This window comes from Pongo abelii, chromosome 3 (assembly GCF_028885655.2).
Source record: "Pongo abelii isolate AG06213 chromosome 3, NHGRI_mPonAbe1-v2.0_pri, whole genome shotgun sequence".
NCBI lineage: Eukaryota > Metazoa > Chordata > Mammalia > Primates > Hominidae > Pongo > Pongo abelii.
Window position 1 is genome coordinate 194030896 of NC_071988.2, and position 16835 is coordinate 194047730.

General features: G+C 36.3%; 3 protein-coding genes across 3 annotated transcripts in view; 1 reads left to right on the top strand and 2 right to left on the bottom strand.

The window, feature by feature from the left end:
- Positions 1–10576: 10576 nt before the first annotated feature.
- Positions 10577–11630, bottom strand: LOC103890546 (uncharacterized). The gene has a single exon (XM_009240457.4). It carries the CDS (start codon positions 11628–11630, stop codon positions 11139–11141), a length of 492 nt encoding a protein of 163 aa, XP_009238732.3. The 3' UTR covers positions 10577–11138.
- On the bottom strand, positions 10577–12530 carry LOC129059141 (uncharacterized). The gene has a single exon (XM_054554721.2). The coding sequence runs from the start codon at positions 12528–12530 to the stop codon at positions 12117–12119; it is 414 nt and encodes a 137-aa protein (XP_054410696.1). The 3' UTR covers positions 10577–12116.
- Positions 12309–16835, top strand: part of GALNTL6 (polypeptide N-acetylgalactosaminyltransferase like 6) — a 1265432-nt gene continuing 1260905 nt past the window's right edge. The window contains exons 1-2 of the mRNA XM_024246076.2: positions 12309–12431; positions 12854–13160. Of these exons, the coding sequence (XP_024101844.1) occupies positions 13023–13160 (138 nt within the window). The 5' untranslated portion in view covers positions 12309–12431; positions 12854–13022. The remainder of the gene's footprint in view (positions 12432–12853; positions 13161–16835) is intronic.

Here is a 16835-nt window from a genome sequence, read left to right on the forward strand (position 1 = left end):
GATGGATTTGGTTTTCCAGTATTTTATTGAGGATTTTCGCATGGATGTTCTTCAGGGACATTGGCCTAAAATTTTCTTTTTTTGTTGTGTCTCTGTCAGGTTTTGGTATCAGGATGATGCTGGCCTCACAAAATGAGTTAGGGAGGATTCCCCCTTCCCTCCCTTTTTTTTTTTTGTTTTGTTTTGTTTTGTTTATTTGGAAAAGTTTCAGAAGGAATGATACCAGCTCCTCCCTGTACCTCTGGTGGAATTTGGCTGTGAATCTGTCTGGTCCTGGACTTTTTTGGTTGGCAGGCTATTAATTATTGCCTCAATTTCAGAACCTTTTATCCTGGCCTAGACTTGGGAGGGTGTATTTCTCCAGGAATTTATCCATTTCTTCTATATTTTCTAGTTTATTTGTGTAGAAGTGTTTATAGCATTATCTGATGGTAGTTTGTATTTCTGTGGGATTGGGGGTGATACCCCCTTTATCATTTTTTATTGTGTCTATTTGAGTCTTCTTTCTTTTTTTCTTTATTAGTCTGGCTAGCGGTCTATTTTGTTAATCTTTTCAAAAAACCATCTCCTGGATTCACTGATTTTTTTGAAGGTTTTTTTTTGTGTTTCTATCTATGTCAGTTCTGCTCTGATCTTAGTTACTTCTTGTTTTCTGCTAGCTTTTGAATTTGTTTGCTCTTGCTTCTCTAGTTCTTTTAATTGTGATGTTAGGGTGTCGATTTTAGATCTTTCCTTCTTTCTCTTGTGGCCATTTACTACTGTAAATTTCCCTCTACACACTGCTTTAAATGTGTCCTAGAGATTCTGGTGTGTTGTGTCTTTGTTCTCATTGATTTCAAAGAACATCTTTATTTCTGCCTTCATTTAATTATTTATCCAGTAGTCATTCAGGAGCAGGTTGTTCAGTTTCCATGTAGTTGTGTGATTTTGAGTGAGTTTATTAATCCTGAGTTCTAATTTGATTGCACTGTGGTCTGAGAGACTGTGGTGATTTCTGTTCTTTTACATTTGCTGAGGAGTGTTTTATTTTCAATTATGTGGTCAATTTGAGAATAAGTGTGATGTGGTTCTGAGAGAAATGTATATTCTGTTGATTTGTAGATGTAGATGTCTATTAAGTCCTCTTGGTCCAGAGCTGAGTTCAAGTCCTGGATATACTTGTTAATTTTCTGTCTCTTTGATCTGTCTAGTATTGACAGTAGGGTGTTAAAATCTCCCACTATTATCGTGTGAGAGTCTAAGTCTCTTTGTAGGCCTCTAAGAACTTGCTTTATGAATCTGGGTGCTCCTGTATTGGGTGCATGTATATTTGGGATAGTTAGATCTTCTTGTTGCATTGACCCCTTTACCATTATGTAATGCCCTTCTTTGTCTCTTTTGATCTTTGTTGGTTTAAAATCTGTTTTATCAGAGACTGGGATTGCAACCCCTGCTTTTTTTTTTCTTTCCATTTGCTTGGTAGATCTTCCTCCATCCCCTTATTTTGGGCCTATGTGTGTCTTTGCATGTGAGATGGGTCTCCTGAATACAGCACACCAATGGATTTTGACTCTTTATCCAATTTGCCAGTCTGTCTTTTAATTGGGGCATTTAGCCCATTTACATTTAAGGTTAATATTGTTATGTTTGAATTTGATCCTTATGTTGTCATTATATTGCTAGCTGGTTATTTTGCCCATTAGTTGATGCAGTTTCTTCGTAGCATCAATAGTCTTTACAATTTGGTATGTTTTTGCAGTGGCTGGTACCGGTTGTTCCTTTCCATGTTTAGTGCTTCCTTCAGGAGCTCTTATAAGGCAGGCCTGGTGGTGACAAAATCTCTCAGCATTTGCTTGTCTGTAAAGGATTTTATTTCTCCTTCACTTATGAAGCTTAGCTTGGCTGGATATGAACATTTCTATCCTGAAACTACTTCTGATGTTTTATCTAAAAGATGAGAAAACATTATTTGAAATATCACCTCAGCATATCATGAAAAGCAAATGTCATTTAAGAAAGTGTGTAACCTATGATTTTAAAATTAATCTGGATTATATCTATTTTACAAAAGGTTACATTAATTTCAGCAAAATGCACAGACTTTTGTCTAATACAATGAGCTCAGATGTTAAAATTGGAGAGACATACATTCATTTTACAGATTTGTCAGTATTAGCTGAATGATTTTCTGCAAGTTCCTTTATCCTCCTGAGCTTTGGTTACTTATCTTTGAAATGGGGGTAATTCTTACTAAAAGACAGTTGGTTAAAGAGATTCTCCAAGTATTAAATTAGATAATAAATGTAAAACATGTTTAACAATGTGCCTGACACATAAATGAGCACTTGTCAAACAGTATTATAGATAGTATAATGAAAATTATCATTAGTAATAATAATGCGTTATTATTACTAAAACTTTAATCATTAATAATTTAGTAGTGTGTTTTAAAGGCTCAATGTCTTGGATCAAGATACTTTGAGTTTAGCTGAGGGTAAATGTCACCATCAGATTAGATTAGAGAGGACTTTTCTCCTCTATTTTGGGGAATAGACTGACAATTACATTACACACAATTTTTTTTTTTTCTATAAGCACTAGGAATGGAATTCTCAAACCAACATCATCTTTATTTTATCCAATGCTCTTAACATGTGTGTACTTACTATAATAGAGTAGACTTAGCTATTAGGGACTATTCAAAATAGAATAGTGGTACATTATTTATGGCATTAGTTTCCATTTGTTACTAAAAGCAAACTTTACACATGATAAACTCAAGGTTTTTATGTTTTGATTATAAAATTGGTGGGTTTAAAAAAATAAAGAATAATAGAAAACATGTTTGTGGGTAGTTAATACTTAGATTTAGTAATTAAATTTTCACAAAATAATTTTACAAATGTATCACACAGTTAATGTTTTTTTCTAAATTTATAAATAACATGCAATTCTTACTCTGATTTACAAGATAAGTTTTATCGTAAGTGATTAACTAATAAATGAGATCTCACTATCAACATGCTTTTCTGATTTCATTCTGCCTATGTAAATGAAACTTTATAGTAGGGAAATTTTTAACATCTCAGAAAACATCTTTATGTTTCCTGTTTTGATGATCACCATAACCCTTGAAATCGGTATAATTTTCCCATTCCACAGTTCTATAAGATGACAGGCAGGATAGTTTCATGTGTTTTTAGGGTCATTCAGATGGTAAGTAATGCAAATGAATTTTGAACATAGACTTTCCTTGTCCCAGCTGTTCTTTTCACTGCCGCTATGTTGACGGCATACAACTTCTTAGAGCTTCTCAAACGGGGATCTCAAAGATATATTTACTTATCTGGGTGTGAAATTAAAAATCTCAACTCTTATTACTACAAATAATATTACGTACCAGAATTATTAACATAATTCATAGGCATTTCAGACATGATTAACATAAGCTTCTATCATTTTAAGATTTTATTTACTTGTTTGTTTATTTATTATAAACATAATCAAAACTGAAGTGTTTAGACAGAATCACATACTGAACAGGGGAATAGTGAGTGTTGGCTATTGCATAGAATTTGACAGTCCTATATGCTGATGATTTTATACAGAATGTATGGGTGTTAAGATGCACTGCATGTGAATTTGGTTTTGCCATTTGTCCCTAGTTACTATCTCTCTCTCTCTCTCACTCCCCACCAATACTTTAGCACATCTATCCATGCACAGTAATAGCTTCCTACTTCATTTGACAAAATATTTTTATGAGTATTAAGAGACAGTTAAAATTTTGGCTGCATAGTTATGCTGATAGAAATTACATGTGTATATGTGTGCAAATATATACAAAAATATATAGAAAGGAAGAGTCAAATTAGATCCTCAAAGACTTCCAAAAGAAAAGAGAGCAGAAATACTTTACATCTGAAATATTGTGAACTTGAGTTTGTTTGGATAATAGAAAGATGGCTGAGTACAGGTTTTAGGAAGACTAGCTTGTCAATAAAATTTATTGAGCATGTTAATGAATGGCTAGCTATGAACCTTCAAGTTGTTCATATGGGATCAGAAGGCAAGGATAGCTAACTCAGTTACTTTTTAGCCTTTTAAAAATGTTTGCATTAGAAGTTTGAGAGCCTTACATGCAGTTAGTTAAAAATCCATTGTGTCTTACTTTCACAATATGGAAGAGAATAATTTAAATTCTTATAAACTAGTAACGTTTGGAATCTTTTCATTTGCTTTTGATAATTGCTTTTAGAGATAAATACGCTTGAATAGCACAAAATTAAATACATTCCTTGCTTTGGTCATTAAGTGCTTAACATAATTATGTTAATTAAAACTTTATAATCAGATTTTATGTAGAGATCATCTTTTCCAGTGTCTAAAGTGCTGCCTTTGGCTGCATTTGATGCTGCTAACTCTTCTGATTTCTAATGGGATAAGGAAATTTTGCAATTGCTAATCCAACTTCATCTTTTTGGCCTTATCAACTTCATTTGATGAAACTGATCACTCCGTTCTCTTTGAGACAGTTTCTTCACTTGACTTCATTTTGCAGCACTAACCACTACTTAACTGCTTTCTCCTGATCTCCTCAAGCTCTTTTTGTTAGCCACCTTTGCTCATTCTCTCATCTATATACACTCACTTCCATAAGTACTCTAAGTACTTCTTCATTTATATCTCCAATTTAGATTCCATGTACTCACTAACTCCTGCAGAATTCCAGAGTCTTATATCTGAATGTCTACTCAACATTTTCACCATTAGCAATGTCAATTCCATAATTCTAAAATGGACACTTGATTGTGATCTTTAAACTAGTTTCTCCGAATTTCTTCCCATCTCAGCAAAAGACAAATCCAATTTTGCCAGTATTGGATCTGAAACTTGGAATATGTTGAGTCCTATCTCTCACATCCTACATTCATTTCAACAACTTCAATGCAATTTCATAGTCAGAATATTCTGATAATATTTTAACCACTTTCATCATCTCCATTACCCTGATGCAAGACATCACCATTTTTGGATTATTGCAACTAGTCTCGTCTTGCTTCCTATCTACCATGTAATCTATTTCCTGCATTGTCACCAGGATCATCTTGCTAAAAAGTAAGTCCAATCACATCCGTCTCTAATCAAGGCCCTTCACTTGTGAAGGCTGAGTGAAGGCTTCCCCTCTCACTCAGACTAAAAGCCAAAATCTCTACAATAGATTATATTGATATTATTCCCTACTCCATCACCTCTAGATCTTAGGTCCATTATTCTCCACACTCAGGGCCCTCTGTTCTGAGATCCCAAACTCCTACCTCATGGCCCTTCACTTGCTGTTCTTTCTATTTAGAATTCAATTTCTCATGACATCCAATGGTCAATTCCTTGCTTCTTTCAGATATTTGTTCAAATGTTACCTACTCAGGACTGTCCAGTATGCTTTATTAGAAATTACAGTTGATGTTTGAACAACAAAGGGGTTAGAGGCACTGACCTTCAGCATAGTCAAAATTCTGTGTATAACTTTTGACTCCTCCAAAACTTTACCACTCATAGCCTATTGTTGCCAGAACCCATGTTGAATACATAAACAGTCAATTAGCACATATTTTGTATGTTATATGTACTATATACAGTATTCTTACAATAAACTAGAGAAAAATATGTTAAGAAAATCATAAGGAAGAGAAAAATGTATTTCCTATTCATAAGTGAAGTGGATCGCTATAAAGTTCTCATCCTCTTTGTCTTCATGATGAGGAGGCTGAGGAAGCACAGGAAGAGGCAGGGTTGATTTTCTTGTCAGGGGCGGCAGAAGTGGAACAAAATCTGTGTAGAAGTGGAGCCTCATAGCTCAAACCAGCATCCTTCAAGTGTCCACCATACACCACTGTAACTTTTGGGATTCTATATTGCTTTTCATTTTCACTGCTTTATTTTTCTCCATGTCTTTTTTTTTTTTTTTTTTTTTTTTTTTTTTAACCACTAGGCTCCACAACTAATATATTTTTGCTGAGGATTGTCTGAAGACAGGATTTTTTTGCCTATGGTGTTCACTATGGTGTCTTCAATGCCTGGATTATATAATATACTCAATATATGTCTTGTTAACTGAAATTAGTATGTTTCAGAAGGGAAAATGTTAAAACATTTTTTGGTTTATTTATTGCATATTCATAAATATCCTGCCTGAAAAAAATTGTGTATCTTTATTATTCTTTATTTTCTCTTTCTCCAAAAGAGAAAAAGTAGAACATGCCATATGTCATTCAGTGGCTTCTTAAGCATGTTTCACTGGCTTCACTTATTCATCGTATCTCCTTAAAATGTTCGCCATGATATCTTGTATTGAGCTATTATAAAAATATATTTTCTACAAATTTAACATTCCCTTTATTACCATTTGATCTCATCATTCCAAAAATTATTTGAATTTTTCACTTGAAATAAATGAATGTAATTTACTTGTTTGACACAAGCAAACTTGTGTTGAAGTTGACATGCAAAACACTCTTTCTAAAATGATGCAAGTATTTTACATGAAAAGATAAAGGTCAAATCTAAGATTAAAATCTGATATATGATCTACATAAAATTATAATCATATGAACTAAAAAATACAGAATTATATTTACATAATGTGTAAAATATAAATGTATGGTTAGTTACATTACTGTACCCCCTTCTTTATATTCCACAAAAAAAATATGAATAGAGAGGATTTCAGGTTATAAAATGAGACTATCATCTTTCCAAAACTCAGCTTTTTTGTTTAGCTCCTTTAATCTTCTCACAAAGGCAGAAATAAAAAAGAGAGAGAGAGAGAATTAATACCTTTTGTCATGGAAAGAAAATAGTAAAATATTAGAAAAATATGGTATAGTGGTTAACAGCATGGAATCTGGCACAAAATGTCTGGGATTAATACATGCCCTAGCATTTGCTAGCACTTATTTGGGAAAGATGCTTACCATTTATTTGTTCTTGTTTTTTAAACTATTAAGTGGAGATATTGATAGAAACTACATAATTAAATTATTTATAAGATTAAATGACTTGGCCTGGCACAGTGGCTCACGCCTGTAATCCCAGCACTTTGGGAGTCGAAGGTGAGTGGATCACCTGAGGTCAAGAGCTCAAGATCAGCCTGGCCAACGTGGTGAAACCCCGTCTCTACTAAACATACAAAAATTAGCCGGGTGTGGTGGCACACGCCTGTAATCCCAGCTACTCGGAAGGCTGAGGCAGGAGAATCGCTTAAATCCGGGAGGCAGAGGAGGTTGCAGTGAGCTGAGATTGTGCCACTGCACTCCAGCTTGGGCAACAAGAGTGAAACTCCATCTCAAAAAAAAAAAAAAAAAAAAAAAAAAAGATTAAATGACTTAATGTTTTGAAAAGACTTGGATTACATGTCTGGCACATAGTAAGTGCTAAATAAGTGTGTGATAACTAAATAAATGGGAAAAGAAAATATTGCAATAAAGATATAGTCTACTGGTAGAGGAAAAACTATTTGGAAGTATATTTTAGTACTTAGAGTTTAAATTTCATAAGGTAAAGAATCTTGTCTAGTTAGAAAATATTTAGGTCAAGTAGAAATAACCTCCTTCTTTCCCTTTTAGGAATTGTCACTTTTTAATTTCTGCCACATTTAATTGCAAGCACCTTTTAACTCCCTCACGGTGCTGAAAATTCAAATGTTCATCTCTGTATCCTCTGTCAAACAGCACCTGAATATATATAGAAATGGACTCAGGGCTCTTTTGGTAAGGAATTTAAATGATGATAGTGACTGGGTAATATCACAATTTTAATATGTAATTTGATTCTTGTTTTTCTTTGTAGTGTAGTGGCAAATATTGAAATGCCAGAGAAAAAAAAATAGAAGATTTTAGTAATGTATCTTAATTACACAAAATGAAGTGTATAATTTATAATTTAAATGTATTTTTATTAAAATTGCTATTTAGTACATTTATCTCTCCTTTTTCATTGCAGAATGTTGTTTTTTTCAGAAACAGGTAATTTAGACAAATACAGAGTAATAAGAAAGTAGCCTAATAGTTTATCCAGCAAGAAAACTTTCAAGATTTTTCGTATTCCAGGGATCTCTATTAGATAAAAGAAGAATGAATGCATCTTCATTTCTACACACATTATCTTTATGTGTATAGATGAAAATGAATGAAATGAAAATAAAATGAAAATGAAAATAAACACTACCATTTCAAGATCAAAGATAACTGATACATTTCAATATAATTTCTTAAAAATTTAAATAGTTACTATTTTATAACCTTAAAAATAACTCAATTTACATTTTCTCTTACAGTCTTGTTATTATATTTAACAACAAAATTTACCAACTTGCAACTCTAAGGTGTTGGGGTAAAAACTCATACCCTAAAGTTTGTTGCTGATGACATTCGTTTGGTTTGTGAAACTACAGACTTTCTCCAGGCATTATCTTTTCAGTTGTAAACCTTTTAACCAGTTCATATGAAAATATCTGCTAACACAGCAAAATCATGAGTGCATGTCTTTCAAATTAAGTTCCATTCATGTCATCATGTTTTTAAAAATATAAGGTAATAAAAGTCTTTCTACCCTAAAGTCAAGTCTTTCACTATCTTTGTAGCAATTGAACTATTCTACTGAACCCGATATATGAAAACCTTTCCCTACTGCTCCCCACATCCGGTTTCTAATCTAGTTAGGCCTTCTTTATAACTCCCTACTTCTGTGCCTTTGAATATCTAAAATGGATTAAGAATGGCCACACATTGTCAGTCAAACTTTTCAGTGAGATGTTAATTTTATCCCCTACCTCCACCTCATCCTTGAATCTGGGCTTGTCCAGTGACTGCTCCCTAAGACAGGCTGTGCCAGTTCTGGACTTAACTTTAAGAGGACTTGACAGTTTTTGTTTTCTCCCTCTTGGAACACAGGTTCTTGGGTTGCTCTCTCTTGGATACTAGCTACCATGGTACAAGAAGCTCAGGCCACATGCAGGGGCCATATGGAGGGAAGCTGAGGCACTCCAGTTGACATCTCATGACCCCCCAACTGACAGTCAGTGCCAACTGTCAGCCATGTAAAGTAGCCATCTTGGCTCAGCCCATTCAACCTCCTCGGCCTCAGCCTGTGTCACAGGAAGTGTAACCACCCAGCTGAGTCTATTCAATGCACAGAATCATAAGAGAGATAGCAAAATAATTTGTTTTAAGTCGCTACATTTTGAAGTACAGAGATAACTAAAGCAATATCCTTCTGCTTCCTTAAATATAGGGCTTAAATTTGGCTCGATTTAAGGTTAGTACCAAGCACCTTTGGTAGTTTATTTCAATTGTCTTTATGTTGCGTTTTCAACTAGAGTGTAAGTTATTCAAAGTCACTGAACATTGCTCTTTTCTTTCCATGTGTCCTTATAGTTATTAGTACATTATTAGCGGCATGGGACTCTGATAACCTGAGGTTGCCAGTTGAATCCTAACAGAATAGAAGTGCAAATAGGGCATAGAATGGGTGTCTATGTAAGTCAAAATGTAGAAGACCATGTCCATGTGTATTCTATATGTAATATACACATATAGTATACATATAATATATATTATGTATAATATATATTATATACACATATATACATACAATATCCACACACATTTATATTGGCTTTTAATCTAGATTGTCTGAGCAAAAAAATTAACTGTCGTCTGGAGTTTTTTTTTGTAAACTCAACCTAAAATACCAATTTTAGCTAGACGCATTGTCATCTGTTGGTAATTTACATGAGGAATTGTGAAAGAATACCAGACTGAAGGGAAAAGAGAAATTATGCTCTGAATAAAAAATAAATAAATAAATTATACAGAAAAGGAGAAAAAGCTAAAGTTATGGTCTGGAACTATGCTATAAGACAGAAGTAAGCATAGTAATTTTCTCCTTTCAGTTTCTACCATGTATTCTGCATGTACTTGATTGGGGAAGTAATAGTAATTAACAGTTTTCTCTGAATGGGTGCTGTATGCAAGACCATTGGCTAGTTTAACAACAATGAAGCATGTTTCAACTCAACACCCTGGATTCAACAAATAGAATGCTAGTATGTCCATTCCTGATCCAAGACTATTTTTTAAGGTATTAAAAAACAGATATTGTTTAAAATGTGAGAGATTTTACTTTTTAAATTCCAAGTGCACTTTTGAGTTATTTTACTTTGAAAATTAATAACTGTATCAGCACTTAAAAATATATCCAATATAATTAAATGATTCTCCAAATTTATTTCCTTGAGCACCTGACAATATTCCCAGGAAACCTCTCCCTGCTATGTTGCTTCCCAGAATTCACATTTCTGTGTTTCAAAACTGCACTTCCTTAGAGAGAAAAAGGTTAGAAAATAACGCAGACTACAAAAGGCATAGTGTATGTGTGGGGGTGGGGGTGAGGAATTAAGTCCCTTGCACTCTAGATTAAGTTGCATTTATATAAAATTTAAAGATTATTGGTCTTTATATAAAGGACACATTCAACAACATTTATTAAATATATTTTTATACTATTTTAAAATTCAAGTGATTCACAAAAACAAATATTACAGCATAGCGCTTTATTCATGCAATCATAAAGTCGATCTGTATTCTTCAAGTACATTTTGAATTTATAATGCGAACAGTTTAAGGCATAACTCTTCCCACTCAAATCTAGGTCTTTCTCAAGTGAGACACTAGAGTGAGAGAGAGTAGAAAAGGAGGAAGAGATAGGGCGAGAAGAAAAGGAGGGGGGGACAGAGATGAGGACAAGAAAGAAGAAAGAAGGGAAAGAGAAAATACCGTCTGAAGTCCACAGGCTTATCTATCCCAAGCATTTCTACCCCAAGCATGTGGGCATCATATCCAGGTTGTAACAAAGAGGTGACTATGGCGTTTCTTTTTGGCTCCAGACAGGCGGATTCAGCCTGCATTGCATGCATGTCTGTCACCTCATCTAGGTCCCCATTCCTTCCGGAGTTGTGAGCTCCAGATCCAAGAGTGCCCAGTGCACGGTGCTGGGCACGCTGTCCCTTGGCGAGGCTGCCACAGGTTCCTGGGTGTGCGGACAGGGGCGTTGGTGCATTGATACGTTAGGCGGAGGGAGGAGTACCATCTGCCAGAGTCTCATCTCGAGCCCCACGTTTTCTGGCCATCGCGGAGGAGTGTGCGAGGACAGGTAGCCCTCGCAGTGACAAGGCGCGTTGAGTGCGGTCGTGCAAGGCGGGGGAGGAGCGGGGTGGCACGGCTAAATCTTAACCGGGGCCCCGGGTGTTTGCCGACCCAAATAAAGCCGCCTTGGGTTTCCACGGTGTCCTCCAGAAGCTGCTGCCTGAGAACTCTGAGCCTCAGCTCTGTCTTGCTTCGGGATCCTCTTCCTCCTCCTTCCCCACCCCCTACCTGGCCTGAACGGCGGAACGCGCGGCCCGGGGGATCCCCTCTCCCTGGGACCGGCCCAGTCCCGGGTCGCCTCCACCTCCCGCAGCCGCCGCGCCCGGACTCGCCGCGCTCCCGCCGGCACCATGGAGGAATTCCTGGGACAACCGCCTGCAGCCGGCGACTTTTCCCCAGGAATCTCTGGCCTGGCGCCCTTTGGGTGAGATGACGGCGTGCTGGCATCCCTGTCCGTCCCAGATTACCCGGAAAAGCCCTGGCAGGGAAAGAGAGGAGCCGCGCAGGCTGGGAGCTCCCACTCCTCCTCCAGCGTCACGCTCGCCCTCCGCAGCTGCCTCGCGTCCGGCTCTGTTTATATAGCGTCTGGAGGCCGGGCGGCATTGCCCACCCCCGCCAGGCGGCCCGCCCTCCCCTCCTGGGCTCCGGGCTCCCGCACGTGGCAGACACCAGCGACGTCTCCGCGGAAGGCAGGCGCCGGGGAGTGGGGCGCGGGCGGCCGGGTGCAGCCGCGGCGCATCTCCGCCTTCCGCTCCTCCTCGCAGCGCCCTCGTCCGCTTCCAAGCCCAGCACAGACTTCACTTTCTCCGCCTCCATCCCCTTTACGAGAAGAGGAGATTAAAACATTTTGCCCTTTAGGTGCTCGTGATGGTCCTGTGGGTTCGTTCAGTTGCCGGAAAAGAATGGTAACATGAACGGCGGAGCGTGAGAGCGTCACCGGGGGAAGGGACGAGATTGATGGGCAGAGCGCTCACTTCTCAGAGGATCGCATTCCGAGGACCGCGCGAGGAAGGGACGTCGCGGCGCCACCACTTCCTGGCTGGACTCCGCTGACATCTGTAGCCTCCTTTCCACCAGGTTCCCGGGGCTCCCAGCCGCTCCCTGCAGAGGAGAGTGTAGACAGCGCGCGAGGGTCCAGGAGTTCTTGGACCTCCATCCGAACCGGAGTTCTGCCCAGATCCCGAGTCCCTGGATCCCGGTGGAGCCCGCCGGCAAGCTGGCTCCGGAGGGAGTTGAACTTGAGTTCAGGTGGGTTATCCCAAGGGGAGCACAGGAAAAGATGTTCAGGGAAGACGAGGAAGGTGACGCTGTTCCAGTGTCAAAAGCGGACACTTTTCTTCCTGACATTTGAAGGGGTTGAGCCAGTTCCTCTCAGTTCTGTCTCCTAACCCGCTCCACCCCGACCCAGCCTTCCCACACTAAGGGGGTGGGAGGCGAACAGCAACAACAGCAACAAAAACTCCCAATTACCTAAGTATCTAGCAGGCTGTTGACTTTTTTTATAACTTACCTTTAGTCAATGAAACGACCATATTTACTCTATTGCTTTATATTAATGGAGGTCAATGGGCTTAATGATTTCCTCAGTCAAGTCATTTATTTCTAAGCCAATAGATAATGCCTTCGTCATAGTTTTCTGGGGAGAAAGTAACTGTGCGTTTGTTCTGCAGATGGCCAACTCCCTCTGAATCCTGCAGATTGGTGCTGAGCACGCAACAAAAGTTTGTAGCTTCTCAGTTTCTGGTGCTTCGCAGGGGAGAGGAAAGGAATTTGACATTAAACACAAGAAGCAGTCAGGGAGCCATCTCCTTTAACTTTTCTTCTCTGTTACCATTTGCAATGAAGAGGAAACAGAAGAGATTTCTGCAGATGACTTTATTGTTCACGGTGGCTTTAATTTTCCTGCCTAACATTGGTCTCTGGTCTCTGTACAAGGATAAGCACCTGGTGAAGTCAGCGGAGCCCGGGGAGCAGCAGGTAAGTGCCACCCAGAGAAAGATTACAGAAGGATTGGTAAGGCAGTGATCCTCGCGCGGGGACTCGAGAAAGCCGGTGTGGGATCGCCTTGGGTTTTTCCCCAAGTCTTGACAGAGCTGATTATTACAAGACTCTAGAGACTTCGGGGTTTAAGCAAGTAGCTGTTTTAAGATTGCAGCCAGTAACATCGTGACATGTACAACTAGTAAAGAAGGATAAGACAGGGCAAGAAGAAGAGAAGATAATCTTTCACCGTTGGTCTTAGGTTGATTTTGACTTGAGGTGGATGAAAGGTAACTGTTTAGCTATGGAGGTGGGAGTGGGTTTGGTGCAAGTTTAATGACAAGGATAGGTTTTTGCTTTCCATTTGGCATGCTCAGGTGAATTGGGCTATGTTTCCATTTGGCTATGTTCAGGTGAATTGGGCCAACTAAATCATTAAGATTGTGAAGTGGTTCTTTAAAAATCAAGCTGTGGTTTTCAGTATTTTGGTTGTAAATCTTGCTTAGCAACAGCTTTTTACCCTGTCGAAACTTAAAGTCTCTCTTTCGTCTCCCCTGTTGCTAAGGTGCTGCCATGGGGCACACAGGCAGAGTTATTAAGGATGTTCATTCCATTTCACAGTCGCTTGATAACAGTATGTTGCTAACAGCTTGCTGTCATATTGGAAACACCCATACTAAAGATATGTAGTATAATATGTTTTCTTTCTACTTAATATGTAACTCATTACTATGTATATACCTCATGACTTAACATGGACCAAAATAACTGTGTTCCCTAGTGAACAATAATGCAAAATAGACTTCCCAAAATGTTGATGAAAATCAATGTTGTCCAATTCCTTGTTTGTTAATAAATAAAATAGCTTCCGTAATTAAACTTTTAACAACAGAATGCAGTCTTCTTCATCATATTAAAACCACTTTTTCAGTTAGTCCTGTACATCACCTTGGAATATTAATATTCTTCATTTCAAGGGTCATCACCCATGAACTCTCTGTACCTTCCACACACAGAAAATGTTGAAGTAGTCCATTCCTGGAAAACAGCAATATATAGCAATGGCAATTAAATATTTGCTCTTATACTTAATGAAGTTTAATTTTCTTTTTGCACAGTGGTTAGTTGTGAAATATAAAGAGATAATCTGCTTTTTCATTATGACAAGAAATCATTAGCAGTCTCTAAACTTTAAAGAGAACGAGTTGTCCATGGATTTTTAGTGGATTGTTATTTCGAGGAAAAATGTTGACATATTTTCATTTAGTTGTTAATATTTATTATCCTTTCTAATAGGAATTCAACTTTTGTTTGAAGTATATTCTGTTTTGTCATTCCAGTGAAAAAAAGAAGATGGACACTTTGGATGTGAAACTTTTTTTGTTCTTATTTACATCATTCAACCCTTGATGTAAAACAGGATTTTAATAACTTTAGTAGTCAATATGCTATTATGTAAAATCTCCACTCCATGTTGGTAAAACAGGAAAGGCAATATTATTTTTTCTTTAAATTTGCTAATTCAATTAACAATAACCATCTGAAGTATTTGCTGGTATAGCTAACATAAAGCACTAGTTAATTTTATTAATGAGATTCTTACAACTTTCACATTGGCTCTATTAATTTTGACCCTTAATGAGAAAATTGTTTGTCTAATAGCATAAAAAAAAACTGTGACAGTTTAACTCTCTGATCTGTCATTATAATAATTAAGACTGTTTCCTTATTTCTGGTTCTTCTGTAGTGCAAATGATACTTAATTTCAGGTATAAAGTAATGGGTATGAAAGACATGGGGTGGCAAGAGAAGTTTCATATACTGTAGAATAAATAACTGAGATTGATGGATACTGTATGACATTCCAGTTTAATAACTCTATGTAAAGGCTTTGAAACCAAGTGGGGAAGAAAAGAAGCCCTAAAATGGATGTCAATCATCTACTTTAATATTACCTAAATAATGGTTTTGAAACTAATACTTTTTATAGATTAAAAAATAAAATTTAAAAGGTAGAAATTAATTGATTACTTAATGAAAGATATAATTCATTGTAAAATAGAAACAGTTCATTTTTGTTGGTTTTATTCTATTATTTATTACAATTAGAAGGAAAATTAGGATATGTTGTCCTCAATAAGCAAGTTTTGGGTAAGTAAGAGTTAAGTCATTAATATTTATATTGGAACAAATAAAAAGCAACTTTTAAAATATGCTTAAAATTGTGATGTAATATTTGGCTAATGTATATATATATATTGCAATGTTAGCAAGGTGGCTAAACACATAGGTTTTAAATTGAAACATAATTTGGCTACTGGGTAATATGTTATTTCAATTTAGCAATTAATTTTTAAAGGACATTTTCATGGTTAATTGCTAAATGTTCTCCAGAACCCATTTATTACTATATTTCTCCCCAAGTTGCAGAATGCTGAGGATGAAGATAATGTGCAGATCGAAGCACTGACAGCAATAAGTACTGAGGCTAGTCAAACAAGTCACGTGCCCGAATGAGTGAACTATTTTTACAGTACTTATGTGTAAAACAGCCAAGGGTTCTAGTTCTAAGTATCATGTGGTAGTGGTCATAAGAGCTGAAAAACTTGCACTGTTTTAAATAGTTTAATTATTAGAAAAGGTTACAGGGAAATAATTTAATTTATGGAAATTCAAAATTATGGAATGGCTAATTCTTTTAAAATATGCATTATTTATATTTTAGCAGATGATATCACTAATAATTTTTCTATCTAGTATTGAGTACAAATTGTACTAATTCTGCAATCTGAACTAAATAAAATAAAGGGAAGTGAAACAGAAAACACTGATGGGAACCATGTGGATTAATTTTCACAATGTTTAGTACTTAACACATCTTTTTCTTTAATCTACTGTCTGATCACACATTAATTGTTTGTATTTTCTAGACCTTCATTTAAAAATAATATTTAAGATAATTTTCTAATATTTTAAAATTTTCTGCATTTATGTTGCAGAAAATGAAACAAGGATGTAAAAATTACCAAGTTATTTATTTCAAAGTTTTTCTTTTTCCTTTGCTCTCAGAAAACCAAAGAGGATCGATATAACAGTTTTAATAACACGATACAATTAAAAGTTTTTTATGGTTTGGGATCTGCAAAATTGAAATCAAGTCACTGAAATAAATATGAAGTTTTTGAGATTTTAAGAATTTATAAAAATTATATTTTTAAATTTTTATTTAGATGTTACATTATTATAATTGTGATGTGTTATTTTCAATTGACTTAATTTTGTCTTTTTTTTGTTATTGGGATGATATAAGTATCTCCTTTATGTCATTTAGAAATATATATGTATATTAAAAGAATCTACTGATAATATATTTAGCTGAGAATGATTGCTATATAATCATTGTAAAGTAATTCTTAGCTTCATTTTTCTGTTTAAACATTTGAAATGCTCCTCTTCTCTTGTTTCAGCTGTATTTGAATTAAATACCACTTACATATTTAGGTCATAAGCTGTGAATTAGGATGATACATAGAATAATGCTATATTTTAGAACAAAACTACTATATCCAGTCTTATTATATTTCTCTTTTCTTAATCACTTATTCAAGAATATGTGAAAAAAATCTAGCACCAAATACTTTCTTTTCCTAAATACATTTTTAAAAACCCCAA

What these genes read in the sequence shown, in the direction of transcription:
- LOC103890546 (XM_009240457.4), bottom strand. Translation starts at nt 11,630, where the DNA reads ATGCCAGCACGCCGTCATCTCACCCAAAGGGCGCCAGGCCAGAGATTC.
- LOC129059141 (XM_054554721.2), bottom strand. Translation starts at nt 12,530, where the DNA reads ATGTCAGGAAGAAAAGTGTCCGCTTTTGACACTGGAACAGCGTCACCT.